The sequence below is a fragment of the Anolis carolinensis genome, unplaced genomic scaffold (genome assembly GCF_035594765.1).
Source record: "Anolis carolinensis isolate JA03-04 unplaced genomic scaffold, rAnoCar3.1.pri scaffold_9, whole genome shotgun sequence".
NCBI classification, from domain to species: domain Eukaryota; kingdom Metazoa; phylum Chordata; class Lepidosauria; order Squamata; family Dactyloidae; genus Anolis; species Anolis carolinensis.
The window spans coordinates 29472418-29491693 of NW_026943820.1; the positions used below are offsets into that span (position 1 = coordinate 29472418).

General features: G+C 40.2%; 2 protein-coding genes across 2 annotated transcripts in view; both read right to left on the bottom strand.

The window, feature by feature from the left end:
* Nucleotides 1-13365, bottom strand: part of pdpr (pyruvate dehydrogenase phosphatase regulatory subunit) — a 32983-nt gene extending 19618 nt beyond the window's left edge. The window contains exons 1-8 of the mRNA XM_062961527.1: nucleotides 13258-13365; nucleotides 11389-11461; nucleotides 10066-10331; nucleotides 7707-7840; nucleotides 6779-6860; nucleotides 5276-5439; nucleotides 2989-3110; nucleotides 1491-1608 (exon numbers count right to left, since the gene is read on the bottom strand). Of these exons, the coding sequence (XP_062817597.1) occupies nucleotides 1491-1608; nucleotides 2989-3110; nucleotides 5276-5439; nucleotides 6779-6860; nucleotides 7707-7840; nucleotides 10066-10292 (847 nt within the window). The 5' untranslated portion in view covers nucleotides 10293-10331; nucleotides 11389-11461; nucleotides 13258-13365. The remainder of the gene's footprint in view (nucleotides 1-1490; nucleotides 1609-2988; nucleotides 3111-5275; nucleotides 5440-6778; nucleotides 6861-7706; nucleotides 7841-10065; nucleotides 10332-11388; nucleotides 11462-13257) is intronic.
* Nucleotides 13366-14767: 1402 nt separating this feature from the next.
* Nucleotides 14768-19276, bottom strand: part of glg1 (golgi glycoprotein 1) — a 74039-nt gene continuing 69530 nt past the window's right edge. The window contains exon 26 of the mRNA XM_062961526.1: nucleotides 14768-19080. Coding sequence (XP_062817596.1) covers nucleotides 18913-19080 — 168 coding nt within the window. The 3' untranslated portion in view covers nucleotides 14768-18912. The remainder of the gene's footprint in view (nucleotides 19081-19276) is intronic.

Below are 19276 nucleotides of genomic sequence, written 5' to 3' on the forward strand. Positions count from 1 at the left end.
ATAGGACTTCTAGTTGACTTATTAGAATAGGCCTTTCCTGGGCCTAGAAACAACAACAAATACAACAACAATAATAATAATAAAGGTGACCCACAGAGCTTTTGACTTTCTTTCGAAATAGGGATTCTGATTGACTTAATAGAATAGGCCTTTCCTGGGCCTAGAAACAACAACAACAACAACAACAAAGGTGGCCCACAGAGCTTTTGACTTTCTTTTGAAATAGGGCTTCTGATTGACTTAATAGAATAGGCCTTTCCTGGGCCTAGAAACAACAACAACAACAACAACAACAACAACAAAGGTGGCCCACAGAGCTTTTGACTTTCTTTTGAAATAGGGCTTCTGATTGACTTAATAGAATAGGCCTTTCCTGGGCCTAGAAACAACAACAACAACAACAACAACAACAAAGGTGGCCCACAGAGCTTTTGACTTTCTTTTGAAATAGGGCTTCTAGCTGACTTATTAAAAAAAAGCCTCTCCTGGGCCTAGAAACAACAATAACAACCACACCCACACCCACAACAACAACAACAATACGATCTGTCAACTGCAAAAGGCCACCTGACTGGAATCTGCACGCATCATCCGAAAATACATCACACAGTCCTAAACGCTTAGGAAGCGTTCGACTTGTAGTTTTGTGATACGAAATCCAGCATATAGATCTCATTTGCTGTGTCATACTCTGTCTTTATGTCAATAATAGTAATAATAATAACTTTATTTATATACTGCCGTATCTTCTCGAGAGGACTCAGGGCGGTTTCCAACACAGCAAAGAAACCATACAACAAATTAAGCAAAGAATAATAAACATGAAACAAGAAAGTACCATTCAAATAACCTCAAAAATTAAAGAACCAGTTACAAAATGCCCCAAAGAGCCTAAAGAGGAGGCAAAAAGTTGTGAAATGTTCCCCCTCCTGATCCTTCATGGGCCCCAATGTATTTTATACTAAAACGCGTAAACAAATAACCAGGGATGGAAGGAATGCAGTCCTCCTTGGTAGGTTCCCATCCTTGCTTTCAGGGACTCCTTAAAGATTACCAGGGATGCCTTACACTCCAATATGGAAAACTTTCCACATCTGAGAGGGAACTCGAAAGCACAGCTGAAGCTCTTTCTATTTTCTCATTAAGGTCCAAAAAATTATACCAGATTCAGATTGAGACCCTTGGCCTGACCCAGGACTTTCTCTTCCAATTGACAGTAGTCTAAGCAAAGGCCTGTTCTGGCCTCGCTCCCTAATCTTTAATTGAGGTGTGGCCATTGTGGTCCAAACAGTAGGAAATTTTGCATGCCAAACAGAGCACAAACTCTGTGCAACTGCAGTTTATTAATCTGTTTGCAGCTGTGCACCTTTCTACGCTGAGCCAATTGGGTCTTTGGACTGTAATGAAGTTTTTGGCCTATTTTCAACTGCAAAGGAGCATCAAAGGATCTGGAAAGGTTGGAAGGGGAAGGGGCAAGGAAGGCTCCTCACTTGGGGTGTTGCTGTCCAGCGGGATCTTCAGGGGTCGTGTGAGGAGGTAGAAGTGCTCGCAGGCGTGCAGCGGGATGGTGACCGGTCCCTCGTTGGAGAGGCCCAGCTCGTACGCCCACTGGAAGCAAAGCACACCTGGAAAGTCAGGGACTCCTACGTAGGAGGGAGGTGGGTTTTGCCCCGGCACGGCCCCCCCGTCAAGCAGGCCTGGGCCAAGGCGGGCCCCCACGCTCCAGGCCCTTTGGACCCCCAATTCCCACCAGCCAGCCCTCCATGTCATCTTAGGTGGCCCTCCTCCAGATGCTGGACTACAAGTCCTGTCATTCCTTATTACACTATGTAACACAATTTGAGTAAATGTTCTGTTCCTGGTTTGACCTTGGAGGTGTCTACGGACGACGCCGGCTCTTCTACTTAGAAACGGAAATGAGCACCAACTCCCAGAGTCATTGGACACAACTAGACTTCACATCAGGGGAAAACCTTTACCTTTATCCTTAATGCTCTGTACCAAGCTGGTGTAAATCCAGCTTATGTGAACATCATAAAAAGCACCAATACAGGGTGCATAATGGATCTAAAACTGTTGCCAGAAGTGTGGCATATCCGAATAAACAAAGGAGTGCTTCAAGGAGACACAATATTGCCAAAACGGTTTGCGGCGACTTTGGAAAACTTTGGAAAGTTTGCGGTGACTTTGGAAAGTGAACAAGTTTCTCATCACAGACAAATGCATCCTTTTCGCTAAAAATCTGGAAAATTTACAACATGATTTCCAACAACTAGCTTGACTCTCAAAATCAGAAGGATAGGATAGGTTAAGAGAAGGGACCAGATCAGTGTTTCTCAACCTATGAGTCCCTCCCCAGGTGTTTTGGCCTACAACTCCCAGAAACCCCAGCCAGTTTACCAGCTGTTAGGATGTTGATAATAATAATAATAAAACTTTATTTATACCCCGCCACCATCTCCCCACGGGGACTCGGGGCGGCTCACATGGGGCAAGGCCCGACTAGCACAATTTACAAAAACAACAGCATAAATACATTGAACAATATACAAAAAATAGTAAAACACAGTAAGACAATAAAACAAGAGTTAATACAGCAGTAAATCAATCAACCACCAAGTACAAGTCAGTCGACTTCATTGGTGGAGGGGACTGCAGCAGCAATATAAAATAACATCATCATTTAAAATACCAGAATAAAAGGGACCTAATAAGGATTGCTGGAAGTTGAAGGCCAAAACATCTGGGGACCCACAGGTTGAGAACCACTGGACCAATGCACCAAAAGAGACCGAGGCAGCCCACTGCCTTGAAGATGATCACAGCCAGAAAAAGCATTTCCCAGTTTTCCAAACCAAAGTGATCCAAAGTACCACGAGCTTTCTGTCTCACCTGAAGGAGACACTGGGGTTATTTGCAGGAATTGCTATCCAGCACAAGCCTGCATATACACACAACAACAACCGCAAGAGACCAAGCCTGTCTGACCTGCCCGGCACAGTTCACAAAATACTGGCACTCGATGTGGCCCCGGTCCGTCTCCACTCCGGCCACGCAGCCCTTCTGGGTCACGACGTGGATGACGCTGGTGCGCTCGTGGATCTGGGCCCCTGCGAAGAGGGAAAGGAAGGGAAAGGAAGGAAAAGAAGCCTCACTCGGCACCTCTTCCCTCAAAAGCGGCTCCAGTTGTGGCTCCTCCTGCACCCCAAAAGAACAACAACGAACTGCGGGGCGCCCCAGGAAGTCCATCTTTTCAGGATGTTTGAATGAGCATTTTTGGGTTAGCTAAAATGCCTAACCCACGGAGAGTGAATTTTAAAGGCCATTTTAAGCCTATTTATTGTATTTTGATTCTGTTTTTACCACACTGTTACTGTTTAATTGTTTTGTTAATTTTTGTATTGTGGTTATTAAATTTGACTAAAGTGTGGGATTGTCAGCCACCTTGAGTCCCCACAGGGAGAAAAGTGGAGTATAAATAAAGTAAATAATGATAATAATAATAATAATAATAATAGTAATAATAATCTCACTCTGGAGTCAATCGTAAGGCTTTTGTGCCACAAGGAGAGGCAGGATAATAATAATAATAATAATAATAATAATAATAATAATAATAATAATAATAATAATAACAACAACAACAACAACAACAACAGTCCTAGACACTTGGGAAGTGTTCGACTTGTGATTTTGTGATACGAAATCCAGCATATCTATCTTGTTTGCTGTGTCATACAATAAAAAATAATAATAATATATTTGTTCTGGAGTCAATCTTAAGGTTTTTGTGCCACAAGGAGAGGCGGGTTATATAATAATAATAATAATAATAATAATAATAATAATAATAATAATAATAATAATGCATTTGTTCTGGAGTCAATCTTAAGGTTTTTGTGCCACAAGGAGAGGCGGGTTATATAGTAATAATAATAATAATGATAATAATAATAATAATACATTTGTTCTGGAGTCAATCTTAAGGTTTTTGTGCCACAAGGAGAGGCGGGTAATAAAATAAATATTATTATAGTTATTGTTACTACTATTATTCAGGAGGTTTTTTTTAATAAGACAGAAGTCCAATATGTTAAATACAGTCCAACCCGCTTCTGCCGTGCAGGAAAAGCACAATTGAAGTCTTCCCGACATATGGTCACACCCTCCAGAAAAAGACATGACCTTAAACCACGGCTATATCTGCATCCTGCCTAATGCTTCTAGAGGAAAGCAACCCAGTAGGGTCACCTTCAAGCAGCGCATGAGGAATGCAGACCGTGCCCAACCGGAGTGGGATTCCTGGAAAGAGCTCGGCCCTGACTTTGTTTTGACCTCAAAGGAGGCTTCCCTGAGTCTGGAGCGAGGAAGGACAACAGACACAAGAGCCCGAAAAACTCACAGCAATCATTCCAGCTATGAAAGCCTTCGACAACACATCTGTTGAATCAGTTGACTCTAGGACAGGGGTCCCCAAACTAAGGCCCGGGGGCCGGATGCGGCCCGACAAAGTCATTTACCTGGCCCCCGCCCACAGTTTTAGACTTAGGCTCGCCCAAAGTCTGAAATGACTTGAAGGCACACAACAACAAGCCTAATTAACTATCTCATTGGCCAGAAGCAGGCCCACACTTCCCATCGAAATCCTGGTAGGATTATGTAGGTTAAAATTGTTTTTATTTTTAAATATTGTATTGTATTGTTCTTTCATTTACTAATATTGTGTTATGGTAATAATATAATATATTGTGTACCTATATACATATAATATTGATAATAATAATATAATGTAATACAATATAATACTAATAATACAATATAATATTAATTATATATTATATATTAAATGTAATATTATTAATAATATTACAAAATAGTGGTATAGTACAATATAGTAATATATAATGCTAATATTGTGCTATGCTAATAATATAATATATTGTATGTACATACAACTTGTAAACTGCTCTGAGTCCCCTTCTGGATGAGAGTGGGTGGGGTATAAATGTAGGAAACAAACAAACAAACAATTGTTCTTGGGGGGTTTTTTTGCACTACAAATAAGTCATGTGCAGTGTGCATAGGAATTTGGGTTTTTGGTTTTTTTTCTCCAAATGATAATTCGGCCCCTCAACAGTCTGAGGGACCATGAACCAGCCCTCCACTTTAAAAGTCTGAGGACCCCTGCTCTAGGAGATATTCGTTGAAAAACTATAGCAAAATGTGCTATAAAATTGTGTGACATAGTGAAAGAGCCAAGAGAGCCCATGCGTACCGTTCAGAGAAGCCGCGCTGCCCAAAGCGTGGCTCACGTCCGCTGACGACACGACCGCGTCCTCCGGCACATACATGGCCCCCACCAAGTCATGGATGTTGATCAGCGGGTGGAGCTGCGCCACCCTCTTGGGTTGGATGATCTCGCACGGGATTCCCATGACCCTGGCGGAGAAAGAAAGAGCAAACACGGAGCGGGGATAATAATAATAATAATAATTATTATTATTATTAATAAAAATAATAATTATTATCCCTGCTTATTATTATTAATTATTATTAATAATAATAATTATTAATTATTATTATTATTATTATTATTAATTATTATTAATTATTATTTTATTTTATTCCGCTCTATCTTCCCAAGGGGACTCAGGGTGGATTCCAACATACAATGGCAAACATTCAATGCCTCCGTAAACAAACAATACTGACATAAAATCTCAGAGAAACCCCGCATATGAAAATCACATTCCATCACTGCAGCCATATGCCATGCATATTATTATTATTATTATTATTATTATTATTATTATTATTATTATTATTATCATCATCAACTGAATTTATTTTCTGGCTTTCTCCCCTTAGGGCAGGCATGGGCAAACTTCCAGGTGTTTTAGGCTTATTTATTTATTTATACCCTGCTTTATCTCTCTCGAAGGACACTCAAAGCAGAAATAACAATAATAATATTTATTAATACCCTCCTTTATTTTTACAGAAGGAGACTCAAAGCAGAAATAGTAATAATATTTATAATCTCTCCCAAAGGAGACTCAAAGCAGAAACTATTATTATTATTATATCTATATTTATACCCCACTATATCTCTTCCGAAGGAGACTCAAAATGGAAATTATTATTATTATTATTATTATTATTATTATTATTATTATTATTATATTTTATAATTTGTGTATGTTTTTGCTCATTGATGTATTGTATATTGTTATTGTTTTTATTTGGTATTATCTGTGAGCCGCCCTGAGTCCCCTTCGGGGGAGATGGAGGCGGGGTATAAATAAACATTATTATTATTATTATTATTATTATTATTATTATTATTATTATATTTATTGATACCCTACATTATCTTTATGGAAGGAGACTCAAAGCAGAAACTATTATTATTATTATATATTATTTTTATTAATACCCTGCTTTATCTCTCCTGAAGGAGACCCAAAGCAGAAACTATTAATTATTATTTATTATTATTATTATTATTATTATTATTATTATTATTATTATTATTATTATATCCTGCTTTATCTCTCCTGAAGAAGACCCAAAGCAGAAATTATTATATTTATTTATACTCAGCTGTCTGTCTCCCAAATGAGACTCAAAGCAGCTTAACATAAAAGCATTAGCAAACAATTTAAAACATACCAATATGCAAACATTAGAACAGATATAAATATAAACAGTATTTAAAAAATTCACAGTTGAAATCCATTAAGACATATTGAAAGTGAAAAACCCCAGCAACACTCACTTGAGCCGCGAGGCGATGCGCTTGAGGGAGATGAGCCGGTCCTGCGTCTGGGCCAAAGAGATGGAGCCCGTCCTCACGTAACCTACAACAAGAACCAACAACAACAACAACAAAACTTTATTTATATACCACTCTATCTCCAATAAGGACACCGAGCGGTTTACACATCATAAAAACAATATATACATAATACAAAATAAAAGAAACCAATATACAGTAGAGTCTCACTTATCCAACATTCGCTTATCCAACGTTCTGGATTATCCAACGCATTTTTGTAGTCAATGTTTTCAATGCATTGTGATATTTTGGTGCTAAATTCATAAATATAGTAATTACTACATAGCATTACTGTGTATTGAACTACTTTTTCTGCCAAATTTGTTGCATAACATGATGTTTTGGTGCTTAATTTGTAAAATCATAACCTAATTTGATGTTTAATAGGCTTCTCCTTAATCTCTCCTTATTATCCAACTTATTCGCTTATGCAACGTTCTGCCGGCCCGTTTATGTTGGATAAGTGAGACTCTACTATAACAGTAATTAACAAACATGTTTAAAATTCCAACATTTTAAAGCAGCTTCTCAGGGCACCACACTCCACATACATTTATCCAAAGCAGACAAGCTATTTCAACACTTAGAGATTTCCAAATGGTCTACCACAGGCCTGGGAAAATTTGGGCCCTCCAGGTGCTTTGGACTTCAACACCCAGCATTCCTAACAGCCCGTAGGCTATAAAATACTATGAGTTGTGACTCAGCATGTGGCACTTGCCTACCCAACAGAAGGATTTGGCCAAATAAATGTGTTGTATCTGATCTACTCAACTCGCAGTGTCTCGCCGGGTGCCTACACTACTTTTTGTTGTTATTATTATTATTCTCCTTGCTGAAGCTTCATGGCAGTGCCACCGGCCCTTACCTGTTTGTATCCCTGTCTCTTGTTCCAGTTGTTGGTAGAGCTTGTTGGAGTAGTCGGCCATCTTCAGCTCAATGGAGAGGTGCCGCGCGGTGCTGACGATCCCGGCGCAGAATCTGGTGGATCCAGCAGCCAACCTGAAAGACACACAGAGAGAGAGAGAGATCCCAGGGAATCTCTTTATGTCTAAACCCAACACGGATGTGTTCTCGAAGACTTTCAAGGCCGAAGCACTGAATTGCTGTGAGATTTCTGGGCTGTCTGGCCATGTTCCAGAAGCATTCTCTCCTGACGTTTTGCCCGCATCTATGGCAGGCATCCTCAGAGGTTGTGAGGTCTGTTGGAAACAAAGTGAGTGCAGCTTATATGCAGTTTATATATTTGTGGAATGTCCAGGGTGTCTGTTTGAGGCAAGTGTTATTGTTTATTAGCGACATTTATTTATTAGCAGCATTTATATCCCGCCCTTCTCACCCCAAAGGGGACTCAGGGAGGCTTACAAGTCATATATACATACAATATATTAAATTATTCATATAGCACAATATAAGCATTATATACTGCTATATTGTACCACAACACTATATTGTAATATTATTAGTAATATTACATGTAATATAAATATACCATTATAATAGTGTATTATTATTATTATTAGTGACATTTATATCCCGCCCTTCTCACCCCGAAGGGGACTCAGGGAGGCATACAAGTCATATGTACACACAATATATTATATTATTCATATAGCACAATATAAGCATTATATACTGCTATATTGTACTATAACACTATATTGTAATACTAGTAATATTACATGTAATATAATTATACCATTATAATAGTGTATTATTATTATTATTATTATTATATTGTATTACATTATAATATTACAGTAGAGTCTCATTTATCCAACACTCGCTTAGTCAACATTCTGCCGGCCCGTTTATGTTGGATAAGTGAGCCTCTACTGTACAATATAATAATAATAATAATAATAATAATAATAATAATAATAATAATAATAATACACTATTATAATGGTATATTTATATTACATGTAATATTACTAATACAGTAGAGTCTCACTTATCCAACGTAAATGGGCCGGCAGAATGTTGGATAAGCGAATATGTTGGATAATATGGAGAGATTAAGGAAAAGCCTATTAAACATCAAATTAGGTTATGATTTTACAAATTAAGCACCAAAACATCGTTATACAACAAATTTGACAGAAAAAGTAGTTCAATACACAGTAATGGTACGTAGTAATTACTGTATTTACGAATTTAGCACCAAAATATCATGATGTATTGAAAACATTGACTACAAAAATGCATTGGATAATCCAGAACATTGGATAAGCGAATGTTGGATAAGTGAGACTCTACTGTTATTACATTATAATATTAATATTAAATATATTAAAGTTGCCAGCTTGATTAGCACAGAATAGACAAGGGTTCTTTCTCCCACCCTGGACATCATTCCACAGGGATATATACACCCCACTTGCTTCACTGCCAGCAGCATCTCTGAAGATGCAATTAGGCACAGATGCAGGCAAAACATCAGGAGAGAATGCTGCTGGAACATGGACATACCTTCCGGAAAGCTCACAGCAACCCAATTACTGTACTATTTATGTATTTATTTATTTACAGTATTTATATTCCACCCTTCTCACCCCGAAGGGGACTCAGGGTGGATCACATTGCACATATAAGGCAAACATTCAATGCCTTAACATAGAACAAAGACAAGACAAACATGGGGCTCTGAGCTGGCCTCGAACTCATGACCTCTTGGTCAGAGTGATTTGTTGCAGCTGGCTGCTATTGGATAAACACAGATGTCTATTCTAAACAATGTAATGAGCTATATAAAATGCAATAATGGTTCAAAACATAAGTAGTACACAATATGTATATTAGAGCATCATATACATATTACCTTCACAGAATCAATGCTCAGTCCTATGGTATATTACCCAAAAGTATCTAACTCAGTATTATAAATCAAACAAGATGATATAAGTCTCTGCAGTCCTAAAAGGACTAGATTGGCTTAAAGGCAAACCGATTCAGAGTCTCTGCAGTTCTGGAAGGATTCCTCAGGACCGCAGGTTTAGAATCAATAGTAAAGCCAAGGAGACAGAGTCAATGCTGATGTAGATCCTGAGTAGCTGGTTATTGACTGGAGTAGGTGGTAATATATCCGTTTACGCCGTTTACGGTTAGCAGCAGGCTGCTAACCAGGCTGCGCCACAGCCCGGCTATTTGTACTTGATTTTTTGCTTTTTGTTTGTCATTCACACACAATAACAAAGAGAGAGAGAAAAGAAATGGTGCCTGTTTACCTTCCCTGCTCCAGCAGGACGATGTCCTTCCAGCCCAGCTTGGAGAGGTGATAGGCCACCGAGGTGCCCATGATGCCCCCTCCGCAGATCACCACCTGCGCCTGGGACGGCAGCGGGGACAGGTGAGACTCTGGGCCCCCGGTGCTGCTGTGCCGCCCACCCGAGACGCCCCACCACCCGGGACCGGCCCTCGGCCACCAGACGTCCGAGAGCAGCCGGAGGAACATCTTGACGGAAGGCTCTCAGCGCAAATACACTCCTCGCCTCTGCAAAATGACAAGAGAAGGCGATTCTATAGGAAACCTGGACCCAAACCATGGAGGGCTTTCACGGTCAAAACCAACACCTTGCCCTTTGCCTGGAAACTAATTGTCAAACTTTAGGATAGGTGTGATATCTTTGCTCTTGGATATTTCTGGAACATGGCCACACAGCCCGGAAAACACACAACAACCCAGATTTTAAATTGTGTGCTGATGCTTTTTGTGTTTGAGTCTCCTCAAAATGGGGTATGAATAAATATAAATAAATATAATAATAAAGGTTGTCCCCTGGCATCTCCATTTCTAAGCCAATACAGTAGAGTCTCACTTATCCAAGCCTCGCTTATCCAAGCCTCTGGATTATCCAAGCCATTTCTGTAGTCAATGTTTTCAATATTTCGTGATATTTTGGTGCTAAATTCGTAAATACAGTAATTACAGCATAACATTACTGTGTATTGAACTACTTTTTCTATCAAATTTGTTGTATAACATGACGTTTTGGTGCTTAATTTGTAAAATCATAACCTAATTTGATGTTTAATAGGCTTTTCCTTAGTCCCTCTTTATTATCCAAGATATTCGCTTATCCAAGCTTCTGCTGGCCCGTTTAGCTTGGATAAGTGAGACTTTACTGTAATAATAATAATAATGCTTTATTTATACCCCGCCACCATCTCCCCATGGGGACTCGGGGCGGCTTACATGGGGCAGGGGCCCGAACAACATAATGGAACAAAATAAACAACAACATAAACACAATTCATAGAATAAAAGATAAAAACAGAATACAATATGAAACAAGAATATTATAACAGTTAAAACAAGTCAACTAAAACAGCAAAGCAATAATAAAATGTTGAATTAAAACACAAAGATGGTAAGGACATAATAAATGCAGGATAGATTATTATTATTATTAAGCCAAAAAGACAGTGTTGTCTGTAGATACCTCCAAGGTCAGCAGCTCGATGGTTTAACCTGCTACGCCACCACGGGCACACATAATAATACATCATTACCATCATCTTATATAAGAAATCCCATCTGTGAGCAGTACCTTTATCAAGGACAGCAAGGAAGTCCAAGAGTAACATTCACGCTTTCCAATTCCCCAGAACTCTTCATCGGAACTGGCAAGGAGGCAAAGCAATAATGATGATATAATAATAATAATAATAATAATATAACTAAGATGGAAGAGTGGGGGAAAGGTCCTGAAGTCATAAAGGCTATTCTATAGCGATATAAGTCAGAATGGGGAAATTATAGCCTTACAAATTATAGGATAATACTGCTATTGCTGACATAGATAGATAGATAGATACTGTAGATAGATTGCAGAGGCTAGATGGCCTCTGAAAGCAGAATAATGGGGTTGGACTAGATGATCTTTGGAGAGGACTCTTCCAACTTTACTATTGTTTTATTATATCATATTATTATATTATTACATTATAATATTATTATCACTATTATATGTACATACAATATATTAGCATAGCACAATATAAGCATTATATATTACTACATTTTATTATACCACTATACTGCAATATTATTAGTAATACTGTAAAGTCTCACTTATGTTGGATAATAATATGTTGGATAATAAGGAGAGATTAAGGAACATCACATTAGCTTATGATATTACAAATTAAGCACCAAAACTTCATGTTATACAACAAATTTGACAGAAAAAGTAGTTCAATACGCAGTAATGTTATGTTGTAATTACTGTATTTATGAATTTAGCACCAAAATATCATGACATATTGAAAACATTGACTGCAAAAATGGCTTGGATAATCTAGAAACTTGGGTAAGCGAGGCTTGGATAAGTGACTCTACTGTATTACATGAAATATATAATATAGTTATAATAGATTATTATATTGTATTACATTATATTATTATCACTATTATTTGTACATACAATACATTATATTATAAGCATAGCACAATATAAGCATTATATATTACTATATTGTACTATACCACTATAATGCAATATTAGTAATATTATATAATACATAATTATAATAGTTTATTATTATTATATTGTATTACATTACAATATTATTATCACTACTATATGTGCATACAAGATATTATATTATTAGCATAGCACAATATTAGCATTATATATTACTATAGTGAACTATACCATACTGTAATATTATGTGTAATATATAACATATTATATTGTATTATTATTAGTATTCTATTGTATAACATTATAATATTTTTATCAATATTATATGTATATACAATACAGTAGAGTCTCACTTATCCAAGGTTCTGTATTATCTAAGGCAGTCTGCCTTTTAGTAGTCATTGTTTTTGTAGTAAATGTTGCCATGTTTTGGTGCTAAATTCGTAAAAACAGTAATTACTACATAACATTACTGTGTATTGAACTGCTTTTTCTGTCAATTTGTTGTAAAACATGATGTTTTGGTGCTTAATTTGCAAAATCATAACCTAATTTGATGTTTAATAGGCTTCTCCTTAATCTCTCCTTATTATCCAACATATCCGCTTATCCAACGTGCTGCCGGCCCGTTTAGCTTGGATAAGTGAGACTCTAATGTATATATTACTATACTGTTTTATTCTAATTCTTATTATTAGTAGAGCCTGGATGGCCATCTGTGGAGAGGGCTTAAATTGTGCTTTTCCTCCCCGCCTGGCAGAACAATGGGGTCAGGCCTGGGCCAACTTGGGCCCTCCGGGTGTTTTGGACTACAACTCCCACAATTCCTAACAGCCTACCGGCTGTTAGGAATTGTGGGAGTTGTAGTCCAAAACACCCGGAGGGCCCAAGTTGGCCCAGGCCTGGACTAGATGTCCTCTGGCGGTCTCCCCCACCTCAAGCCTTGCCTGGACCCTCAACGCCCGCCCTGCCAGGTAGGCCCAGGCTACTCACCGGCGCCGCGACCTTCCTCCTCAAGTTTTTCCCCGCTCGCGCTTTACGGCTGGGACGCTTTACGGCCCTGCGGTAAACCTGCTCCGCCGCACGGCAGCCAATCAGCGCCAAGAGGGAGGAGAAAAGGGCGGAGCCACGGAGAGGACTTAGAACGCCCAATTCTGTGGAGAGTACGCATGCGCACCGTGCACTGTTTTGAAAACAATGGCTAAATCTTTGAAAGCAGGCACTTTTAATGCTTGGCACTTTGCTTAGGGATTCCTGTAGCTCTCCTTCCCCAAATTAACATATATAAACAGAATAAATATATACGGTATATTACATATATATATATATATATATACAGTAGAGTCTCACTTATCCAACACTCGCTTATCCAACGTTCTGGATTATCCAACACATTTTTGTAGTCAATGTTTTCAATACATCATGATATTTTGGTGCTAAACTCGTAAATACAGTAATTACTACGTAGCATTACTGGGTATTAAACTACTTTTTCTGTCAAATTTGTTGTATAACATGATGTTTTGGTGCTTAATTTGTAAAATCATAACCTAATTGGATGTTTAATAGGGTTTTCCTTAATCCCTCCTTATTATCCAACATATTCACTTATCCAACGTTCTGCCGGCCCGTTTACGTTGGATAAGCGAGACTCTACTGTATATATATATATACACACATACATATACAGTATATATATACACCCATATATATTACATATAAATTTTAAATATATAGTTATTATATATAGAGACAGAATTATATATAAACAATTGTGTTTATATATAATTCTCTCTCTCTCTCTCTCTATATATATATATATATCTAATAACTATATATTTAAAATGTATATGTAATATATGGGTGTATATATATACTGTATATATTTATTATAATAAATAATAATACTGTATATATTTATTATTCTGTTTATATATGTTTATATATATATATATATATAATTTATAACTATCTATATATTTAAAATTTATATGTAATTTGTGTGTGTGTGTGTGTATATATATATATGTATATATTGTATGTATTTTAAATGCTTGGCACTTTGCTTAGGGATTCCTATGGCTCTCCTTCCCCAAAGTAACACACATACACACACACACACATAATTTATAACTACAGTATATATTTTAAATTAACACACATATCTATATATTAACATTTTATATACACACACAAATTAACATACCAACAAAATTACATATAATATATATATATATATTATATATATATAACTAGCTGTGCCCAGCCAAGGCTGGCTGTTTCCTTCCTGAGTGAATTTTTTGTTGGGAGGTGTTAGCTGGCCCGGATTGTTTCCTGTCTGGAATTCCCTTGTTTTCAGAGTGGTGTTTTTTGCGATATTTTATGTGCTTCTACTGTCTGTGGCCCTGAGAAAACAGAGGATTTGCCAGACGATGATGATGGGAATACTTTGTTGGGAATACTTTGTCTAACGGTTCGGAGTGAATCAAAGCCAAACAAGTCGGAACCTGCAGACTCTTTTTTATTAAATTCTCGCATTTCATCTGTACAGAAAAGAAAACAAAAATGCACATTATGTTCAGTTATCGGTAACAGTTCCAAAAATTACACAGCATGGACATGGTAAAAACAAAGGATGGCCAAGTATTATTTTTTTTTGTACACAGAAAAAGAAGGGACGGGAAAGCGGGGATGAATCAATTTACAAAAAGAAGAAGAAGACCTTCTTGTTAATGTTATGTTTGTTTTGAAATAGGTACAGGCAAAACTTGGCTGTCTAGGTGTTTTGGACTTCAACTCCCATCATTCCTAACAGCCTCGGGCCCCTTCCTTTCCCGCCTCAGCCGCTTAAGCGGCTGAGGCGGGAAAGGAAAGGGCCCGAGGCTGTTAGGAATGATGGGAGTTGAAGTCCAAAACACCTAGACAGCCAAATTTTGCCCGTACCTGTTTCAAAAGGACTTAAGGTCAGCCAACCATTTGTTGTCTCTCTCGTTGCTGCAGCAGGGCCTTCTCTCATTCCCAAAACGTGCCAGCCTTGGTCCATCTGCAATGGGAAAAATCACAGTTATGAGCTCCGGAAGCGCACTGGAAATAAGAGAAAGGGTAGCTGGCCAAACCGGGGGTCAAGTAGTCCACAAGCAATGGCGGTAAGGAACTGGTCCTGCAGAATGAGCACGGGTGGAAAGAGAAGACTTCTGCTCCCTAAGCAGAGCTACAACAACGTCATGGTGCCCGTCAACCAAGCATCCCATCATCTTCATAGGATGGTCCCCATATGGTCACAACACCACTTCTTCATACATCTCTTGACTGTCTTCTCAGAGAAGAGCTCCAACAACATCATGGTGCCCGTCAACAAAGCATCCTATCATCCTCACAGAATCTCAAAGGAGGGATGCTAGCTCCCCAAATGGTCACAACACCACTTCTTCATACATCTCTTGACTGTCTTCTCAGAGAAGAGCTCCAACAACATCATGGTGCCCATCAAAGCATCCTATCATCCTCACAGAGTTACAAAAGAGGGATACATCTCTTGACTGTCTTCTCAGAGAAGAGCTCCAACTACGTCATGGTGACCGTCAACAAAGCATCCCATCATCCTCATAGTCACAAAGAAGGGATATTAAATCGCCAAATGGTCACAACACCACTTCTTCATACATCTCCTGACTGTCTTCTCAGAGAAGAGCTCCAACTACACCATGGTGCCCGTCAACAAAGCATCCCATCATCCTCACGGAGTCTCAAAGGAGGGATGCTAACTCCCCAAATGGTCACAACACCACTTCTTCATACATCTCCTGACTGTCTTCTCAGAGAAAAGCTCCAACTACCCCATGGTGCCTGTTAAGAAAGCATCCCATCATCCTCACGGCGTCTCAAAGCAGAGCTACAACGTCATGGTGCTCATCATCCCATCATCCTCACAGAGTCTCAAAGGAGGGATGCTAACTCCCCAAATGGTCACAACACCACTTCTTCATACATCTCCTGACTGTCTTCTCAGAGAAGAGCTTCAGCAACGTCATGGTGCCTGTCAACAAAGCATCCCATCATCCTTCATCATGCATCTCTTGCCTCTTTTCTCAAAGCAGAGCTCCAACTACACCATGGTGCCCGTCAACAAATCATCCTGGGAGGAACAATCCCAACACTCGGCACCAGGACGCCGGAGCGAAATAAGAAAAGCCAGAAGCACCACAAGTTCTTCAAAGAGAGGAACTAAAGCAAAACAGAAGCATGGCGGATAGAAGCTCGTACTTTTGTGCCTGCTTCCCAAGCATCTCAAGTGCAGCACCCAACCTTTTCAGTCTTCTTCCAGCAACAGCCCTTTCTCGTGTCTTACCCTACAAAAACTCAATGCAGTGCCCTTCTATCACAGTGGTTATCTCTACTACCAGGCCCTCATGGTGCACTCACACTTCTTGGAAAAGCTAGAGCTCTCTCTTAAACTTGGGTAGCATCAGAGGGACAAAAACGAAGCTTTGCCTTGAGGATGCACACAAAGGTCGAGTTGCAAAAGAATCCCAGGAGACCTGAACGCAGCTAGATCCAGCCATGCTCAGTGACCAATGCGACATTCACACTCAGAGCAAGGGAAGGCAATTGTGGTTGGACAAAGACACCTCATGCCTCTCCTTTTTCAGCATCTTTCAGCACAAAGTTCAACCACTTCTACAAACACCGTTTTCCTCCTGATATCTTCCAAAGTTCTGGACCCGATCTGTCTCTATGCTGCCTCCCTAAGTCTCCAAATAATTGCAAATTCATGGTCCCTCCCCAGGCCTTTTCAGGGAGAGGGACAACATCTCCCTCTTGGTCTGGGTTTTAGATGCAGAAGAGACGGGGTCACAGCCACCAACGTCCAAACCAAGACCTTGGAAGGAGATCCTGCTAAATAGGAGAGACTAAGGCCCTTGGAAACATATCACGGAGATGGACACTCTTTGGGGCAATGATGGCACAACCGATTTTCGGAGGACTTGATAGTACCAGGAATAGGGGAGATGGCATTTTTGGGTTCACAGTTCGCTTCATTCCAACCAGATCCAGGTGGTCAATAAACAGAAGCAAAGGCAGGTCAACTTGGCCGGGTTCCTATTCGCATGCCGCCATCCAAAGCCATGCGCAAACCGTCCCAGTTTGCCATCTACGGAGATATATATATATAAAAAGTGGGACTGCGTTGCTCCCTTCCCGGTCGGATGACAACAAGACACAGCTCCATCCAGGCTTCCGAGAGCTAAATTCTAATTTCAAGAGCAGCAGGAAATATTCACAGTACTGGGACGCAAGAGACCGTGTTGCCGTCCCCCCGTCACAGAGAAATGGTCCTTTTCCAGAAAGGCTTTTGCAAAATGAATGCGGGGCGCGGAGCAATTGTGGAGAGAAGAGGGGATGTGGGGATAGTTGCTCCAGATCACGGGAAAACCAGGCTACAACAGTTCAATAGGTTCCCAGCTAGACACACCAATATTTCCTGGGTTTACTTCCCGTTTTCCCAAGACTAAGAACGATCCCGCACTCAAAACAAAGAGGGATCTGCAAGTGTGTTGTTTCTGCAAATATATAGTTTCCCTTCTCCTTTTAACGCTTTCTTTTTCTCCTTGCAATTCCTTGCTGTCCTAACCAGATACTCAAAATCCCTTAAATGATATTCCAAAACAGTAGAAGTTTCCCTCCAGCTGTTAATACTAAATACACCTTGTGTTGTGTCAGTAATTTGCACGTAACTGGAAGCAACTTTCCAAACTTTCCCAGATGTGCCCCGTCAAAGTGCCCTTCTTTTTCTTACTCGTTGCACACCGGAGCACGGTCTATTTTTTCCTTTTTCCTGCAAAGGGAACCTGTACAAGCGCTTGACTTTATTAATCCCAAACGTGGAAGTTAAACTACAAAAGGCCTTTTTTGGCAAAACAAAACAAAAAAAAATTGTAGGAAGAAGCTCAAAAAAAATAAGGAAAAAGAAGACACACAAACAGAACAACGGCGACAGAAGCCGATTGATTGCGGATGAAGGATGGATCCCGGAGGAGATGTTTCCGCTGGGGATGGTTGTGGAGCCAACGTCCAAAGCGAGGCCCTTCCCGCCCATCATCCCCCTTCCCAGACACACACACACAAAGCCCGCGGCCCAACACGACGCCGGGAAGCCATCTTTTTAAAAATTTACTTGAAAAACCTCCTCGAGCGAGCTGCAGGTTGTCAGTCTGGTTTGGAGAGCGAAGGCAGTTCCAAGAGAACGAGGAAAGAGAGAGAAGAAAGAAGAGAGAGAGAGAAAGAGAGAGAGAGACGTGTCTACAGGCAGGCAAACGACAGTCGCTAACGATGGGGTCACGAAGCTGCGTGGCAGCGCGGTCCGAGGGTGAGGCGTCGCGGGGGAGGCAGGAACCCCACCGGCACGCACGGCCGCTCGCTTGTTGTCGCCTTCGCTCGCACGGCTCTCCCGAGAGAGAGAGAGAGAGAGGGGGAGAGAGGGAGGGAGGAGGGCCAGGAGACTATACAGAGAGAGAGGGCTGTACAAACGGGGCAACGGCGGGCGGGTGGGTGGGCGGACAGGGCCTTCCTTCCTTCCTTCTTTCCATCCTTCCATCCTTCCTTCCATCCTTCCGCTTCCCTCCACAGCAGCGGCGGCCAAAGCAGGCTCTACCTGTCCTTCAGCTCTCGTGTCACTCGCTTGGTGATGCGCCCACACATCAGGCCGATCAGGAAGAGCACGCAGATGCCCACGCTGATCACCGACAGGATGTAGTTCTTGGACGGGGACGTCATCACTTGCATGGCCAGGTCCGAAAAGCCTTCCGCGGGAGCCACCTGGGAAGGAGGAGGAGGAGGAGAGGAAAGCCGGCCCTGAGACAAGGCACCAAGGAAGGCCTCCCTACCAAGCAGACATTTCAGCCTGAAAATTGCAATGCGCTCTCTCTGGGGATGTCCTTTTAGTGCAGAATGCTTCAGCTAGGCTTCCAAGCAGAGCAATTTCCTGGAAAGACTAAACTCTTTTCCTGAAACG